This window comes from Natrix helvetica (genome assembly GCF_964273705.1).
Source record: "Natrix helvetica genome assembly, chromosome: Z".
NCBI classification, from domain to species: Eukaryota; Metazoa; Chordata; class Lepidosauria; order Squamata; family Natricidae; genus Natrix; species Natrix helvetica.
The window spans coordinates 142,226,988-142,242,595 of record NC_138554.1 but is presented as its reverse complement, the minus strand read 5'-3'; the positions used below and the strand labels follow the sequence as shown (position 1 = coordinate 142,242,595).

The 15,608-nt window shown below is 46.8% G+C and overlaps 2 protein-coding genes across 2 annotated transcripts in view; one reads left to right on the top strand and one right to left on the bottom strand.

Moving 5' to 3' along the window:
* Positions 1 to 15,608, bottom strand: part of LOC309401629 (uncharacterized protein) — a gene marked incomplete at its 3' end in the record, with an annotated part of 207,395 nt that overhangs the window by 174,288 nt on the left and 17,499 nt on the right. The window lies entirely within an intron of this gene.
* LOC309381815 (GTPase IMAP family member 9-like) lies at positions 11,256 to 12,073 on the top strand (the record flags this gene model as incomplete). Its single annotated transcript, XM_081933099.1, has 2 exons — positions 11,256 to 11,279; positions 11,412 to 12,073. The coding sequence occupies exons 1-2, from the start codon at positions 11,261 to 11,263 to the stop codon at positions 12,071 to 12,073; spliced, it is 681 nt and encodes a 226-aa protein (XP_081789225.1). The 5' UTR covers positions 11,256 to 11,260.

The following is a 15,608-nucleotide window of genomic DNA, read 5'->3' as shown; positions in this document are numbered from 1 at the left end:
CAGAATTGGGATTTCCACAGATGTGCCAACATGTCTGTCTTATTAAATTGGAACTTTAAGGATAGCTCTGCCTTGGACTCTGATTTAATTCTGCATGATATTTGGAACGCTGACAGTGAGCTGGCTACTGCATAAGGCAATCTGAGCTATGATTGGTTGCCTTGAGTGAAAAGCAGGTGTCATGCCCCAACATATAACTTTTATACAATGTTGTTGCTCTCTAGCTCCATCTAGTGGCCAGGGAGACAATATGCCCTAACATACGATCTTTATATACTGTTGTTGCTCTCTATCCCCATCTAGTGGCCAGAGAGACAAAATACCAAGTATATTGTTTGAAGCTGATCCAACCCATTTTACCTGTCAGTCCACACTCTCAAACCAAGTGCATGCTGGGAAGCCATCCATTTCCTTTAGCATTTGGAGAAGGCAGAAGCACAAAGAAGAATCCATCTTAATCTGTGGCACGTGGTCATCCAAGGACAGACCCACATCCCACACCCAGAGCATCCGTGGTGAGATTTAAATTCCTTGTATTTATTAATTGTTATGTTCAGCAGTAACTCAATCCTGTCTATCTTGTACTTGGTTCTTATTGTATGTATCCCTATTTTTCTCATTTTCACCCTATCCTGTTCTTCCAACGAAGCATTCCGATCTACACACATGGTCTGTTTTATTGGAGGATAGGTGGGTTTAGTTGCATGTCGAGCTGCACACAGACTAACGTGTAGTGAGGACAGGACAAGGGGAGTTTCCTGTCTTTATGCCCAGTGTGTCCTGTATGACAGTGGTCCCCAGCCCCCGGCTATGTATCGATACTGGTCCACAGCCTATTAGCAACTGGGAGCAAAGTTTCATCTGTGCATTTGTGGGAACTACGTAGCGTGTGAAACCATCCTCCTCAATGGTGGGATTCAAATTTTTTTACTACCGGTTCTGTGGGCATGGCTTGGTGGGCATGGCAGGGGAAGAATACTGCAAAATCCCCATTTTCTCCCAATCAGATGGGGGAGGGCCAGTCAGAGGTGGTATTTACTGGTTCTCTGAACTACCCAAAATTTCTGCTACCAGTTTCCAGACTGGTCAGAACCTGCTGAATCCCACCTTTTCTCCTCCTACCCCTCTTCCCCAGTCCATGGAAAAATTGTCTTCCACAAAACTGGGCCCCCGTGCCCAAAAGATCTCTCTGAGATTTACCTCCTGATGTTCCTGCTGTGTTGGTTTACCGAACGATGCTCCTGTTTGCCACTCTTATTGACCATCAGGATATTCATTTACACGAAACCACGTTCAGTGTCAGTATCTCTGACTTCATTTGGACTGGCGGCCCAATTCCTTCAGAGAAATCCCCTTCTCCAAACTCTTTACAGGGATGATCATCTGGCCACGAACCCAATAGCCCTTTCTTGGAACTGTTTTCAGTATTGGAGGCAGTGGGGAGAAACCTGGGGGAGGGGCTTCAAGAAGGAGTATGCAGTGTCCCCAGCACAACTCATAGAGACATCGGTCAGTCACGGCCTCCTATGGATGGTTCTTGTCTCTTGCAGGTCAGTAGAAGAGTTAGCGACACGCAGGATCCAAGCATGGTCCAGAGAGAAGATGCCCTTGAGACCCCAGCACTGGGCCGTCCCTTCCAGCTGGGGATGCTTTACGACTGTCACAAGGATGCCCTCATCCCAGGTAGGAGCTGGAGAAGTTGATGGGTCTCGGGAGGGAAGGAGGGAGGGAGATGGCCAGAGATGCACAGTTTCAGCCCAGGGACAGAGTTGAGTTCCTGGGCACATGGCCTGCTAGTAGCGGCTAACTAAGTAAAAGCTTCTGGTTGGGAATGCGCATCTGTCCCACCAACACTGCTGTGGGCAAGGCACACAGCAGGACTGGCCTTGACTACCAATCAGAGGGTAGGTTTACAAACCAAAGTCAGTGAAAGATTTGGAAAATGGTTTAAAAAAGGAGAATCCATACATAGGGCTGAAGTGAGGGGTGTAATTGTCAGGTTGTGGTCCTGGTGCTTTTCTCAGATGGGGGGGCAGGTCTGAACAGAGAAGAAGTGTCATGGCAGCCTCCCTCAGTAACCAAGAAAGAAAACACTTAACTCCATGTTTTCAGAATTAAGAGTACTTTTACTGGTTATGAAACGATAGCAGCTAAGCAAAGCAAGATCTGAGGCAAAAGTGTGCATAATCATAGACATCAATATGTAACCCAACCCCCTCCCCCTGGTAACCCTCATCCCTTGTCCAATGTGAAAATCCCTCAGGTGTCATGTGGGATCAATCTTCAAAAAACATCATCAGGACAGTTGGCCTTGGCGGGCTCATCCACTATCTCCAACATGCGCAGTAGATGGTGAGAACAAAACTCCCTATTTTCAATCTCTCCTGTACTTAAAACTTCCCTTCCCAAATACCATGCTCCCCCCCCCCCCCGTTTCAATGGCATCCGAAAGCAATTGCGAAACAGAGGCTGATGAGAAGACTCTGAAACCCTGATGAAAGACAGATAGGCCACGAGAGCAAGATGTGCAGAGCAATTCCCATTCCTCTCTACTCTGTCAAAAGCCTTTTGACTTTGCTGTATTTTGCAAAATGGGAAGCTTTTATGGGGATGGATGGACAAAACAAATGAAGGAACCTTCTAAGGAAAATTATATCTCCTTTGTCCCATTTTGCTGGAGGTCCTCTGTCCAGCTATAGGTGTTTTGGAAGATGGTGTTCAATTCATGTCTCTGTTTTCTTCTGTTCCATGCAGGAGTCACCCTTTGGGATTACAGCTCTCTTCAGAAGGACCTGACCATCAAGCCTCAGCCCAAGACCGAATCTGAAATCATTGCATCTGACAGCATTGATGACAAGGCCTCCGCCCTGGACATCTCAGCCTCCCTCAAGGCCAGTTTCCTGGGAGGGCTGGTTGAAGTGGGAGGGTCAGCCAAGTATCTTCGTGACACCAAGAAGTCCAAGCAACAGGCCAGAGTCACCGTCCAGTACAAAACCACCACCAAGTATGAACAGCTGACAATGAGCCACCTGGGAATCCAGAATGTCTCTTATCCAGCCGTCTTTGAGCAGGGCACAGCCACCCATGTGGTCACCGCCATCCTCTATGGAGCCCAGGCTTTCTTTGTCTTTGACCGAGAAGTTTCTTCAACGGAGATGGTGAAAAATATTCAAGGAAGTCTACAGCTTACTGTCAAGAAGCTGATTTCCATCACGGGAGAAGCAGAGGTCAAATTGACTGAGGAGGAGAAAGAGAATGCTCTGCGCTTTAGTTGCAAGTTCCACGGAGACTTTTCTTTGGAGAAAAATCCAGTGACTTTGCAAGATGCCATCACAGCTTATGAAACTCTCCCAAAATTGTTAGGGGAACATGGGGAGAAGGCTGTGCCTATGAGGGTCTGGCTCTACCCGCTGACCAAGCTGGACACCAGAGCTGCTAAGATAGTCCGTGAAATCAGCCTAATGTTGATCTTTGATGCCGAAAGAATCTTGGAGGAACTCAATGAAATCCAGATGCAAAGCAACGATCTAGCCAAGAATCCCATTGCTGAGACCTTCCCAGAGATCAAGAAGAAGATCCAGCAGTTCAAAAATCTGTGCAAGCAACATAGGCAGATTTTCCAGAAACAGCTGGCCAGAATGTTGCCTTGCATCCGGGGAGGAGGAAAGGAGGAAGGGACTCTAGGGGACCTCTTGATGTCCGTCAAACAGTCACCCTTCAACAGCCAAAGACTCTGTGAATTTCTAAACACCAAAAAAAGAGAAATTAACTTTATCAAATCTTATCTGATTATTCTAAATAATATGGAAGTGATCTCAACTCAGAACAAGCTGGAAGAAATAGTTCTGGACCCCCAGAATGGATATGTGGTTTCCTTTATATTCACCTCTTTATATAAAAAGGAGCCATTTCTGTTGAGCTTACAGGACTGGCTTCAGGAGCAATTCTTGCAAGAATCAGCTAAGGCCACAAGATCCACTCTTGGGCAGGAGGAAGACATGGCCTGGTTTGAGGACAAAAAGTGGACCCGCAATGCTCGCCAAGCTGCCAAATCCATCAAGGACTATTTCAGTATCAACCAACCCAATGAGAAGGTCCGCTTTGTTGTGGCCTCTCTCCCAGATGTGGACACCCCAGGAGCTTCAATATACCTTTACGAAGATGGAGAGCTAGTCAGCAAGAACTTTGAGTTACCTTCAGAACCTCTCCCTTTCCTGATCAGTGAACTCAGACATGACAGCATTCAGCTGAAGTTTCAGCCAGCTGAATATGGAAAGGCTACAATCTCCAGCTATCTGGTAGAGTACAAGGTTGCAGGGGAAGAAAAATGGAATACTGTGAGGACAGAGGATACCAAAAAGATGTTCCTGCTGAAAGATCTGACTCCAAACACAGAGTACCAGTTCAAGTACGCTGCTTGTTGCAAGGTAGGCTGTGGTAAAAGAAGTGACCTAAGCCTGCCCATAAAGACCCTTCCCACCAGCCCTCCTGAGAAATTGAGAATGGTCACTGTGGCATCTTTTGTCATCTCCGTGGCCTGGATGAGTCCCAGCATCGTTGCCTCAGGAGCTGGGCTCAAGGAGTACAAGGTGGAGTACAGAACGGTGGAGGCTGGAGTTGGGAAGGACCAATGGACTGAAAAACGGACTGGGAGAAAAACAGAGTTTTACCCTATTGAAGGTTTGCAGCCCCAGACAGCATTTAGAATACGGGTGTCTGCCGTGTGTGATAATGGAGCTCTGAGTGTCCCCAGTGAGGAGGTTGAGGTCTCCACATCACTGGAGAAAGAAGATGCAGACAACATAGCTCGCCAGTTCCTTCAGGGAAACTCCCTGGTGCAGAATAGACAGCCGTTAGTGTTTGCCATTCCTCTGGAGAAGGTCCCCTCAGATGCCTCCACCTCCTCTCTCTTGTACCAGCTTGGAAAGGAGAACCCGGAAGTGCCCAACAAAGTGATCCTGGTGATGGGAGCAACAGGTAGTGGGAAAACCACTCTGATCAACGGGATGATCAATTATATCCTGGGTGTCCAGTGGGAAGACAATTTCAGATTCAAACTCATTCATGAAACCCCCCAGAGAAGCAAAGCTGGAAGCAGGACGTCTGAAGTCACAGCCTACGTGGTGAACCATCAGAAGGGCTTCCGAATTCCCTATTCTCTCACAATCATTGACACTCCAGGATTTGGAGGCGCAAGAGACACAGAGCAAGACAAACTCTTTGATGATAAGCTCCTGGAGTTTTTCTCCACCCCAGGGGTCAATGACCGTATTGATGCCATCTGCTTGGTGGCCCAGGCCTTCCTTGCCCCTCCAACTCATGCCCAGAAATGCATCTTTGATTCCATGCTCTCCATGTTGGGAAGACATGTAAAGGATAATGTGCAACTCTTGATCACCTTTGCGGATGGGGGGACCCCACCTGTCCTGGAGGCCCTCAAGGAGGCTGACCTTCCGTGTACTCAGGATGAGTCAGGAATCCCTCTGCACTTCAGATTCAACCATTCAGCCCTCTTTGCTCCCCAAGAATACGGAGGAAGCCACAATGCTGCTTTTGAAATGTTCTGGAAAAGAAACACTGACAGCTTGAAGGATTTCTTAGACTCATTAGAGATGGTGGAGACCAAGAGTTTAACCTTGACCATGGAGATCCTCAAGAAACGACAGGAGCTGGAAGCTGCTCTTAGAAGACCTCCCCCTCCTAAGATTGAGCAATTGCACCCAAATAGTTTCCAGATCAGTATTGATCCGGCAGCCATCAGGAAGCCTTCAGTCTCCAGTTACCAGGTGGAATATCGGATTGCAGAAGATAATTGGAAAAGTCTCGTTGCAAAAAACCCTAATGATCAATTCACCGTGGAAGATGTCCACCTAAATCTTCAATACCAATTCCGATGTGCGGCTGTGACTCCAGTGGGGCTCGGTCAATGGAGTGAGGCAATCACTTGCATATGTCCTATGGGGAGGCTTACTGAGGTAACTTGAGAGGGGGAGGAGGAGGGGGAGGAGGAGGGGAAAGGAGGATGAGGTACGAGAAGAATTGCCTGATACCAGTTGTAGGTGCTCCATCTCTGGAGATTTTTTAGAAAAGACTGAACAGCTACTTGTGCGAAATGATATAGCTGCTTCTGCTTGAGCAGGGGGTTAGACAGGAAGACCCCCAAAGTCCCCCGCTCCCCACTCAGGGAGAAGAGCCATGGGGCAGGGGGGGTTCCTGCCATGGGGGAACCTAGAGGAAGATTATCTGGAGCTGCAACACGAGCAGCTAAAGTCCAAGAGAACAGGATCCCATCAAGCACGGAGCTGGCTATGGGGAGCTGCCAGCCACTTCTGACATCAACCCCCCCTGTTCCTGAAACCCCCAAAGTACAGGGTCCCAAGAATTGAAGGGCTGCATAGAAAGGAGGGTGGCATGGGGGAAAGGATCAGATGGGTCAGCCTTGAGGGCAGTGAGGAGGGGGTGGCCCTTCTTAGCCCCCCTCCAATTTGTTAAAGAGTGGGCTGCGGGAAGACTCAGGTCGCGTCAATAGCCAAAACAGTTCTTTATTTTCAGTCAGATACACGAGAAAAAAAGCAGCTGCCTTCCTGGTAGCTCCCTCTTTGAAAGGGAACTGTTTCCCATTTGGAAATTGGACCAATGGGGGGAATGTTATGTATGTTACTCTTTTTTACCTACATAACGCCCCTCCCCTCCTGGAAGGAGCGCTGACCAATCATCATGCTTAACTTCCCTACTCGCTCAAGTAGGTGGGTCTTTGGAGTGTGCGACCCGACCTGCGTGGTTCGTTTGCTTGGCCTGAACAGTCAGGTCTGCTGACCCTCCAGAGTCGGCCAGAGGAATGGTCTGCAACTCGCTATGGGGTGTGGCAGACTCCACTGGGACTGGTCCCTGAGAACCTTTTGCTGGATGCTTGCTTCTTTGGGTGAGTGTGTGCGTGCCTGCTGTGGGCTTGAGATTAGTGAACGTTCTGAGTTTGAGGTAGGGCCTGCAATTGTTAGTACTGGTTTTTCCCCCTTTTGTTTTAGGGTAGACTGTCCCCAGCGTCCCCAGAGATGGTCAATATGCCTCCTCCAAGCCGTACCGTAATCTAATTCCACTCGGTATGATCAGGGCCCAGTTACATTGACTATTTTTGTCAGAACCCAGGTTTTGCTCCCAGTATAACTTCGGACATAGACTAAGCCCCCACCCCATACATCTAAGCCCCCCACCCCATACCTCTAAGTCCCCCACCCCATACCTGGGGTGGGTTATTGAGTCAGGGGGTGCCTCAGCATTATAGCTGGGGTGCAACCTGTCCAGTTGGGATCTTAGTTTACAGCCCATTAGTAACTCTGCTGGGCTACGATTTGTGGTGGCATTAGGGGCTATGAGTTGTTCCAGTAGAAATGTATCAATGTTACCTGGACAGTTCCCTGGGGCCCATTTGGTCCAGCGCCTCTTTTGTTGATCTAATCATTCGTTCTGCTTGGCCATTAGTGGCTGGATGAAACGGTGCTGACAATGCATGTCGGATTCCTTGCCGCGCTAAGAATATTTCAAATGTATTTAGGGTGAATTGGGGCCCGTTGTCCATATGTCTGGAAAACAATGGGTTGTGAATAATCTCTGTAACACTTTAATGACCGCTTCTGCTGTGGTAGTGGACATGATTATCACTTCAAGCCACTTTGAATACGTGTCTACCACTATGAGGAATGTTTGGCCCTGTACTGGTCCTGCAAAGTCAATGTGTATCCTGGACCATGGGGATTCTGGGGTTTCCCATTCCTGTGTGGGTGCCTTGGGTGGAGCTGGCCTGGACTCCTGGCAAGGCCGGCATATAGCAATCCATTCCTCTATGTCCTTATCCATGCCCGGCCATCAAAAATAACTCTTGGCTAATGCCTTCATTTTGAAGATGCCTGGGTGACTCCTTCTAATAACCAGTTCCCTCATGTATAGTGGTATTACGACTCTCTCTCACCAGAGCAAACACCTTTAACACAGACAATTCAAGTTGACAAGTCTTAAACGGTTTGAACTCCCTCCCCACTGATTCCTCCGGCCACCCTCTCCACCCCCAGTTCAAAATTCATGCCAAAGTTTTGTCTTTGGCTGAATGTCTCGCGATCTCAACTGTTGTGACAGGGCGAGTGTCCAAATCATCAATCATGAGGATGGGTGTGACTTGGGCTGGGTCTTCAATGAAGCTTGGCAGTGGGCACCAGCTGAGGCCACTGGTGTGGTGGGTGGCTTTCCTGGCCGTGGAGCAGGCGGTATTGGTAGGCTGCCAGGAAGAGGTAGGCTGCCTGTCATACATGGAGACAGTATGTTTGGGATTGGTCGGTCCACTCAACTTTTAGATAGTGTTTTAGAATAAAAAGCAATTGGTGCTTCATTGCCATTTGGCATCCGATGGCTGAGGACAGCTCCTATGCCAAATGGGAAGGCGTTGCATGTTAATATAAGGGGGAGAGTCTCAGTGTATAGCACCAGGATGCTTTTAGAGGTTAAGAGTTCCTTTACCACCCTGAATGCAGATGCTTCTTTGTGTCCCCAGGTTCAGTTTGCTTTTTTATTGAGTAATCTATGTAGTGGTTCGGCAATGGTCACCTTCTATGGCAGGAAATGCTGTAAAAGTTTAAAAGGCCTAGGAATGCCTGGAGGTCTGTTTGATTCTTTGGGGTAGGGGCTTCCTTAATAGCTTTGAGTTTGCTATTGGTAGGGTGAATGCCCGACACATCAATTAAATGTCCTAAAAATTCGACTTGTGGGACACTCTGGCATTTTTCTATTTTTAACGTTAAATCCGACTTCTTGAAACTGACTTAGAACTATCCTTAACCGATGAATTAATTGTTCTTTGTTGTTTGTGGACATGAGAACATTGTCAAAGTAGGGCACCACCCCGGGAATGCCGAGGAGGCGGCGTTCTATTATGCTTTGGAACAGTCAAGGCGCCACGTTCACCCTAAATTGCAATCGGCAGCATTTAAATGCTTCTCTATGGGTTACAATGGTCTGTGCTCCTGCAGTGGCATCATCCACAGGCAATTGTTGATATGCCTGGGCTAGGTCAATTTTGACAAAAGTTTTGCCTTTTTCCAAAACAATTCAACAAATGCTGCACAACAGGCACAGGATAAGCACTGTGTTGCAATGCCTTAGTTATTGCGCATTTATAGTCCACACAGATGCGGATTGAGCCATCTGGCTTGATCGGCATGACGATCCGTGTCTCCCACTGAGCGTAATCAACCGCTCCAAAACCCCTTGGGCAATTAGTTTGTCTAATTGTTCATCTATTTTGGGCCGGAGAGCAAAAGGAACCCTTCATAGCTTTATTCTGACAGGGGTAACTTTGGGGTCTAGATTGAAAGAGATATGGGTTCCCTTACACTTGCCTAGACTCCCATCAAAGACATCCCCAAATTCGGTTAGCAGCTTCTCAAAGTCGCCTCCTTGTACAGCATGGATGCCGGCCATTCCCAACCCCAGGGGTCTGAACCATTCTACCCACAACAGGCTGGGTCGGTTTCTATCCACAATGTCAGCTGCAATGGTCCACTGAACTCTTTAAATTTTACTTGGACTGATGCTCTTCCAAGAATGGGAATCCCTTTCTCTTGGTAGTCATTTAATATTCACTGTGGCTTTAGGTGTTTCTTCTCCATTTGTGGGGTTAGTTCCTTAATTTTCTGCCAGGACATGATGGCGAAAACTGATCCAGTGTCCACTTCCATGTTACATGGGGACCCCTCAATGTGGATCGTAACATGGAATTTCTCTGCAGTACAATCATCAGATTTCCCCATGGTTGTCAGGTGGATCTCCCTTGTTTCTGGGTAGTGGCTCTCTCTTCACTGATCCCTCCGTCTTGGTGCCTTTCGGAACCCTGGTTGTGGGGCAAACAGCCATGTTGTGGAAACTGGATATCTCTGGTGGAAGGAACATGGTTGTATTGCTTGGCAAGCCTCTGCTATGTGTCCCTTCCATTGGCATCACTGGCATGTGGCATCTTTAAACTTACACGCCGATCTGGAATGGTTTCCCTCATACCCGGCACACCAGAATTGTTTATTCCCCACTTCCAAATGTCCTACCTTCCTTTCGGAATTTATGTGATGAATTTCATCTTCCCCATTGGTGGTTTCTTCGGATCCTGTATTCTCTTGTTGCCCAGCAGCCGCTCTGCATGCCAAATGCACACTACTTGATTTCCTGATGGTTGCTGTGGATTTATCAGAGGATTTGGCTGTCCGTGCTTTGGAGATATCCAAAGGGCACCTGCATAAACAACCCATCTTATCTCTTTGCAAGCTAAAACCTTTGAAGTGCAAGGTCAAAATGATCAAAGAAAAGAGAGAAAAAAATATTTCCAGAACTCAGCTTCCAACCTCCAAGTGGCAGTGTAACTTCTTTTCCCTATGATGTTACTGCTCTCTTTATATTCCTTTTATACCCTTTTTATATTCCAAGCTTAAAAGAAACAAGGCTCTTAAAAAGAAAAAAAATCCCCATCCAAGCCAGTATTGTGAAAAAAAAAGATTTAATCCATAGGTTAAAAAAAAGTAGTAGAAGAAAACCCAATACTTTCACTTTAAAAAGTAGGAAGTGTTTGCAAAATTTCCATCCATAGAAGACAATTTTAAAAAAGGATAACACAATGTCCAAAATAACTTAAATTCTCCGCTTCTTTTCTTTTCTTTACAAGTTTAATTTAGTTTTAATCTTTTTTGGGCAGTCTCTTTTGTGAAAATAAAATTTCCTCACCAGATGGACACACTTTCTCTTTCCGCTTTCCCCCAGTTGCGGAACTGTCCCAACTTCAGCAGCTTGGGGCTGGGCTTCTATCGCCGGCTAAAAGAGATTCTCTTGGATCAATCAGGGACTTTGCGATATCGCTGAAATCAGCAAGACGTTCTCTTCCCTGTCACCGTCTCTTTGGGACAGTTAGGTCCAGATGGACCACTCAGCAAGATCGCACGTCCGTATCATCGCGACGTCAGCTCCTTCTCCATAACTCCATATTTTAAAGGGAGCTGTCTAGGCAGGTCAGCCACTGACAGTCCTCCAATTTCCCGCCTGGAAATTGGACCAATGGGTGGAGCGTTACATACGTTACTCTCTTTTACAAACGCAACACATTTCCTCCCTGTATCTTCTGAGGGAAGGGAGTTCTTGTCAACCTCCCTGCAAGGCGGCCTCTCCTTTGGCTGATTTGGTTTTGCTTTTCATGCAGAAATCTCGGATTTTGTGCTGTGCGACTGGTCTGGAGATGCCTGGAAGCATTCGAGGTAAAGACTTGGCCCCTGGGGATTGGTGGGTGGAGGGAGTGGAAGTTACTGTCCTGGGTGGAGGGAGAAGCTATGATGGCCATACACTGCTGACCAGTCCCCTTCTTCTCTCCTCTCCCCTTTGGGTTGCAGGGCCTGAACGGAGGATCGTCCTGGTGGGCAAATGGGGAAATGGGAAAAGTGCGACAGGAAACACAATCCTGGGAAGCAAAGTCTTTGAGTTTGGGCTGTCATCTCGGTCAGTAACAGAAGCATGCCAGAAGGAGGAGACGCAGCTGAAGGGCAGGAAGGTTGTGGTTGTTGATACGCCTGGCTTTTTCCATACCCATCGTCCAGACAAGGATACTGCTGCAGAAGTGAGCAAGAGCGTGAGGTTTTGCTCCCCGGGTCCCCACGTCATTCTGCAGGTGACTCATCCTTTGCGTTGCTCCCAGGAGATCTATGTGGCTCAGCTGATCAAAGAGGTTTTTGGCCCTAAAGCCAATGATTACACAATCCTCTTGTTCACCTGCAAAGAGGGCCTGGAAGGTCGATCTCTAGAAAATTTTATATCTTCCAGAGATAAAAAACTGAGGAAATATGTTGCTGAATGCGGGAACCGAATATTGGTTTTCAACAACGAGGCTGAAGGGAAAGAACGAGAGGCTCAGGTGGCCGAACTGATGTCCATGATTGATGATCTGGTGCGCAAGAACAGAAATGCTCCTTGTTACACCGAAGACATGATGAAAGTCAACAAAAGACACGATTTCTTATTGTTTCCTTTTTCATCAGAGACGAGAAAGTCTCTCTAATTGAGCCTCTGCTCCCGAGGTGGCAGCTCTGCCAAAGGCCACTCTCAAGCTTCAATGGGTGATTTTGCTCTCGCAACTATTATCGCTTCTCAGCTCCCAACGAATTATTGGCCGGGGGTGGGGTGGGGGATAGAATTGAGGTTTCAGACATCAGGATGCCAGCCGTGAGTATCTATAGATACTTTTAAAGACATGATGTAAGGAATACTTTACTCCTAGTATGGGAAAAGGTTAAAGCCAAACATTATATGAAAATATCAGCCTGGCTTTCAACAATGGAAGCACTGATACATCCGATGGTGATAAGCTTGGGAAAAATTGTAACATATAAAGATATTTTAAATGAAAAAGGGGAACTTAAAACTAAACAGGAATTGCCGAATCAGGGGTGGGCTGCTGGGGGTTTGCAGGGGTTCAGAAGAACCTCTAGCTAAGATTCTGTGCAGTTTGGAGAACCAACAAATCCCACTCCTGGCTGGCCCCACCCTCCCCTCCCCTCCCCTCCCAGGAGTCCCCACACGGCCCATTTTGGATGCAGGTAAGTGCAGGGCATGCACGGAGGCTCCGGGAGGGCAAAAAACGGGGCTACCAGAAGTTCAGGAAGGCTGGAAGGGGGCCCAGGGAGGCCGTTTTCACCCTTCTGGAGGCTCAGAAAAAGCCCCTGTAGCAGGGGTGAAATCTAGCAGGTTCTGGAGAACCATAGTGAGAATTTTGAGTACCGTATTTTTCAGAGTATAAAACGCACCCTTTCCCCTCAAAAAACAGGGTGAAAATCTGCCTCTTATACACTGAATACAGCATATTTGGCCCCCATGAAACCCCGCCCCCTTCACCAAAATGGCAGTGCATAGCCTTCAGGAGGCTTCCAGTCCGCTCCTGGGGGCTGCGGAGGGCAGAAATGAGCGAAAAACGTGCCATTTTTGCTTGTTTTTGCCCCCCAGCCCCCAGGAACAATCTATAAGCCTCCTAAAGTCTATGCATGCCCTTTCTGTTTGACAAAAACAGGCCCATTTTCGCAAAAAAACCCAGGCAGTTTTTGGGAGGTCTGCAGAGTGCAAAAATGTTTTTTAAAATTTGCCTCTTCAAAATCTTGGTGCATCTTAAACTCCGAAAAATACCGTAGTTCGATGAACCGCCAAATGCCACCTCTGGCTGTCCCCAAAGTAGGGTGGGAATGGAGATTTTGCAGTATCCTTCCCCTGCCACACCCACCAAGCCACGCCCACAGAACTGGAAATAATTTTTTTTTGAATTTCAGCCCCCGAGGGCAAACACACCCCTCCCCCCGCTGTGGTTCAGGAGGCCGACTAGGCCACGCCCACCATGGCTACGCCCAGCTTGCAACCGGGCAGAGAACCCCTTGCTAAACATTTTGAAGCCCCCCCCCCCCCAATCCGGGTGGACCTGGCACAGTGGCCACATTTGCAAATACAATCAAGATGTGTAAAAGATGTAAAGAGATATGGTTTCTATAAAGAGCCAACAATACTTGATCAGATACTATTAGGTCTGGATGAAAAGTTAATAAAGAAAATATATAGCTATTTATGAAGCCTTAAAATGGAAGATGAACAAGTGAAGGAAACAATGATAACCTGGGCAATGTTTTGGGGGGTATACTATGGAATTAGAAAAATGGCAAAAACTTTGGGATAGAAACTCTAAATTGACAGTGGCAACTACATACAAGGACAGCCTGTATAAAATGTTCTACAGGTGGCATTTGCCCCTGGCAAGGCTAGCAAAGAAGTTGAAAAACAGGTCCCCCAAATGTTGGAAATGAAACCAGATACAAAGGGTTCATATTACCATATGTGGTGGACAAAAGGCAAAAAGGGTTTTGGATGAAAAGACATTCATGGCTAGAGAAAATTAGAAAGCAACATATTAAAGCCAGAAATATTCTTCTTCAGTATTTTGCCAGAAAAATATAATAAAGGGAATATATATTTGATGATGCATGTTTTGACGACAACGAGAATTGCGTTTGTCCAACATTGGGGGAAATGAGGAAATTCCTTCAGATGAGTCCCTTTTTGGGAGAGGGGCGGTCTAAAAATCTAAGAAATAAATAAATAAGAAATGATAATATAAGAATATGAGATTGTGCAGAAATAGATAGGTTAACATTAAAGATAAAGGATACAGAATATTTTTTAACGTGGGGTTTCTTTTATCAATGGTTAGATAATAAAAGTAGAAAGTAGAAGTTGGAAGAATATTATTACATACAAGCAAGCAATATTATTATTACTATTATTATGTACAGTATATGTAAAATGACCCAGACAATACACTGTTTATTAAATACCTACGTATGTTAAAGAAAAATATATAAATAAATAAATAAACAAACAAATAAATAAATAGTCCCACTGTGGGAACCAAGGACACTTCAGCAGGTGTTTACCAGACTTTCTCAAAACAATACCAGGAGACTCCATTGGACAATTGGACCTGGTCCAATAGGGGGAGGGAGAACCTGAACTTCAACTATGTGACTCTGGGGGGGAATTAGCTAGATCTTGCTTTGCCCTCATCTTTGCCGGTATGATGTACTCAATCAAATTTTGCATTCCGAGATTCGATAGTCTCAACCACGTTTGCTTTGGTTGGGTTCGTCAGTCTGAATGTTGAGTCCTTTTGTTCGGTGTTCTAATCCAGCCCTCACCATGTGACCTGTGAGGAACCCAAGTCAGAGATTCATGGCTGAGTCTCCCTGAGCCAATTCCTTCTCTTAGAGAACCTGGTTTCTCCTCTCAGATATGAGGAGACTTCAAGCACATGAGAAAATCCACCCCCTCCAGTATCAACTGGCCCCATAGCCTAATTCTCTTCCATCCCGGACCCAGGTCCCTTCAGGAGCAGAGGTTCTTTGGGGCTTTCCCATCTGTCAATCCTTTGAGGTATATCAGGCTGGGAATCCACCAACACAAGAAATATTAGAACTCAAGTTTCCTGATGTGGATTATAGTAGCAGAATCTTGAAGGCGTCTCCCCTTCACTCCCTCTGACACCAAAGAGCATCAAGGCAGGACAGCCTTGAGGTTCTTTCTCACCCCTTCCTGTTTCCCTGGGATGAATCCACGTTTTCTTAACAGCTGCCACGTATTTTGTGTGACGCCGTCTCTGTGCTCCTCTCCAACACCTTCCAGTAGTCAACATGGACTCAGGACAGAGGCCATTTCTGTGGGATTGAAAAATGTTAGCAACCGGTTCTCTGCCCATTACTCAGAGTATGTGGCCATGGTGGGCATGGCCTACCTAGCCTCCTGCATCATGGGGGGGGGGATTTTTGCCCTCCCCAGGCTTTGAAGGCTTTCCCTGAGCCTCCAGAAGGGTGAGGCCTGGTTGAATCTCTCCTTGTTCAGTTTCCATCCATTATTCCTTGTCTGACCTTTGGAAAATAGCTTGACCCCATCTCCTCTCTGTGGAAGCCTCTCAAATATTTGAAGACTGCTATCTTGTCTCCCCTGGTCCTTCTCTTCACTAGACCAGCCATGCCCAGTTCCTGTAACTGTTCATCGTTATGTTT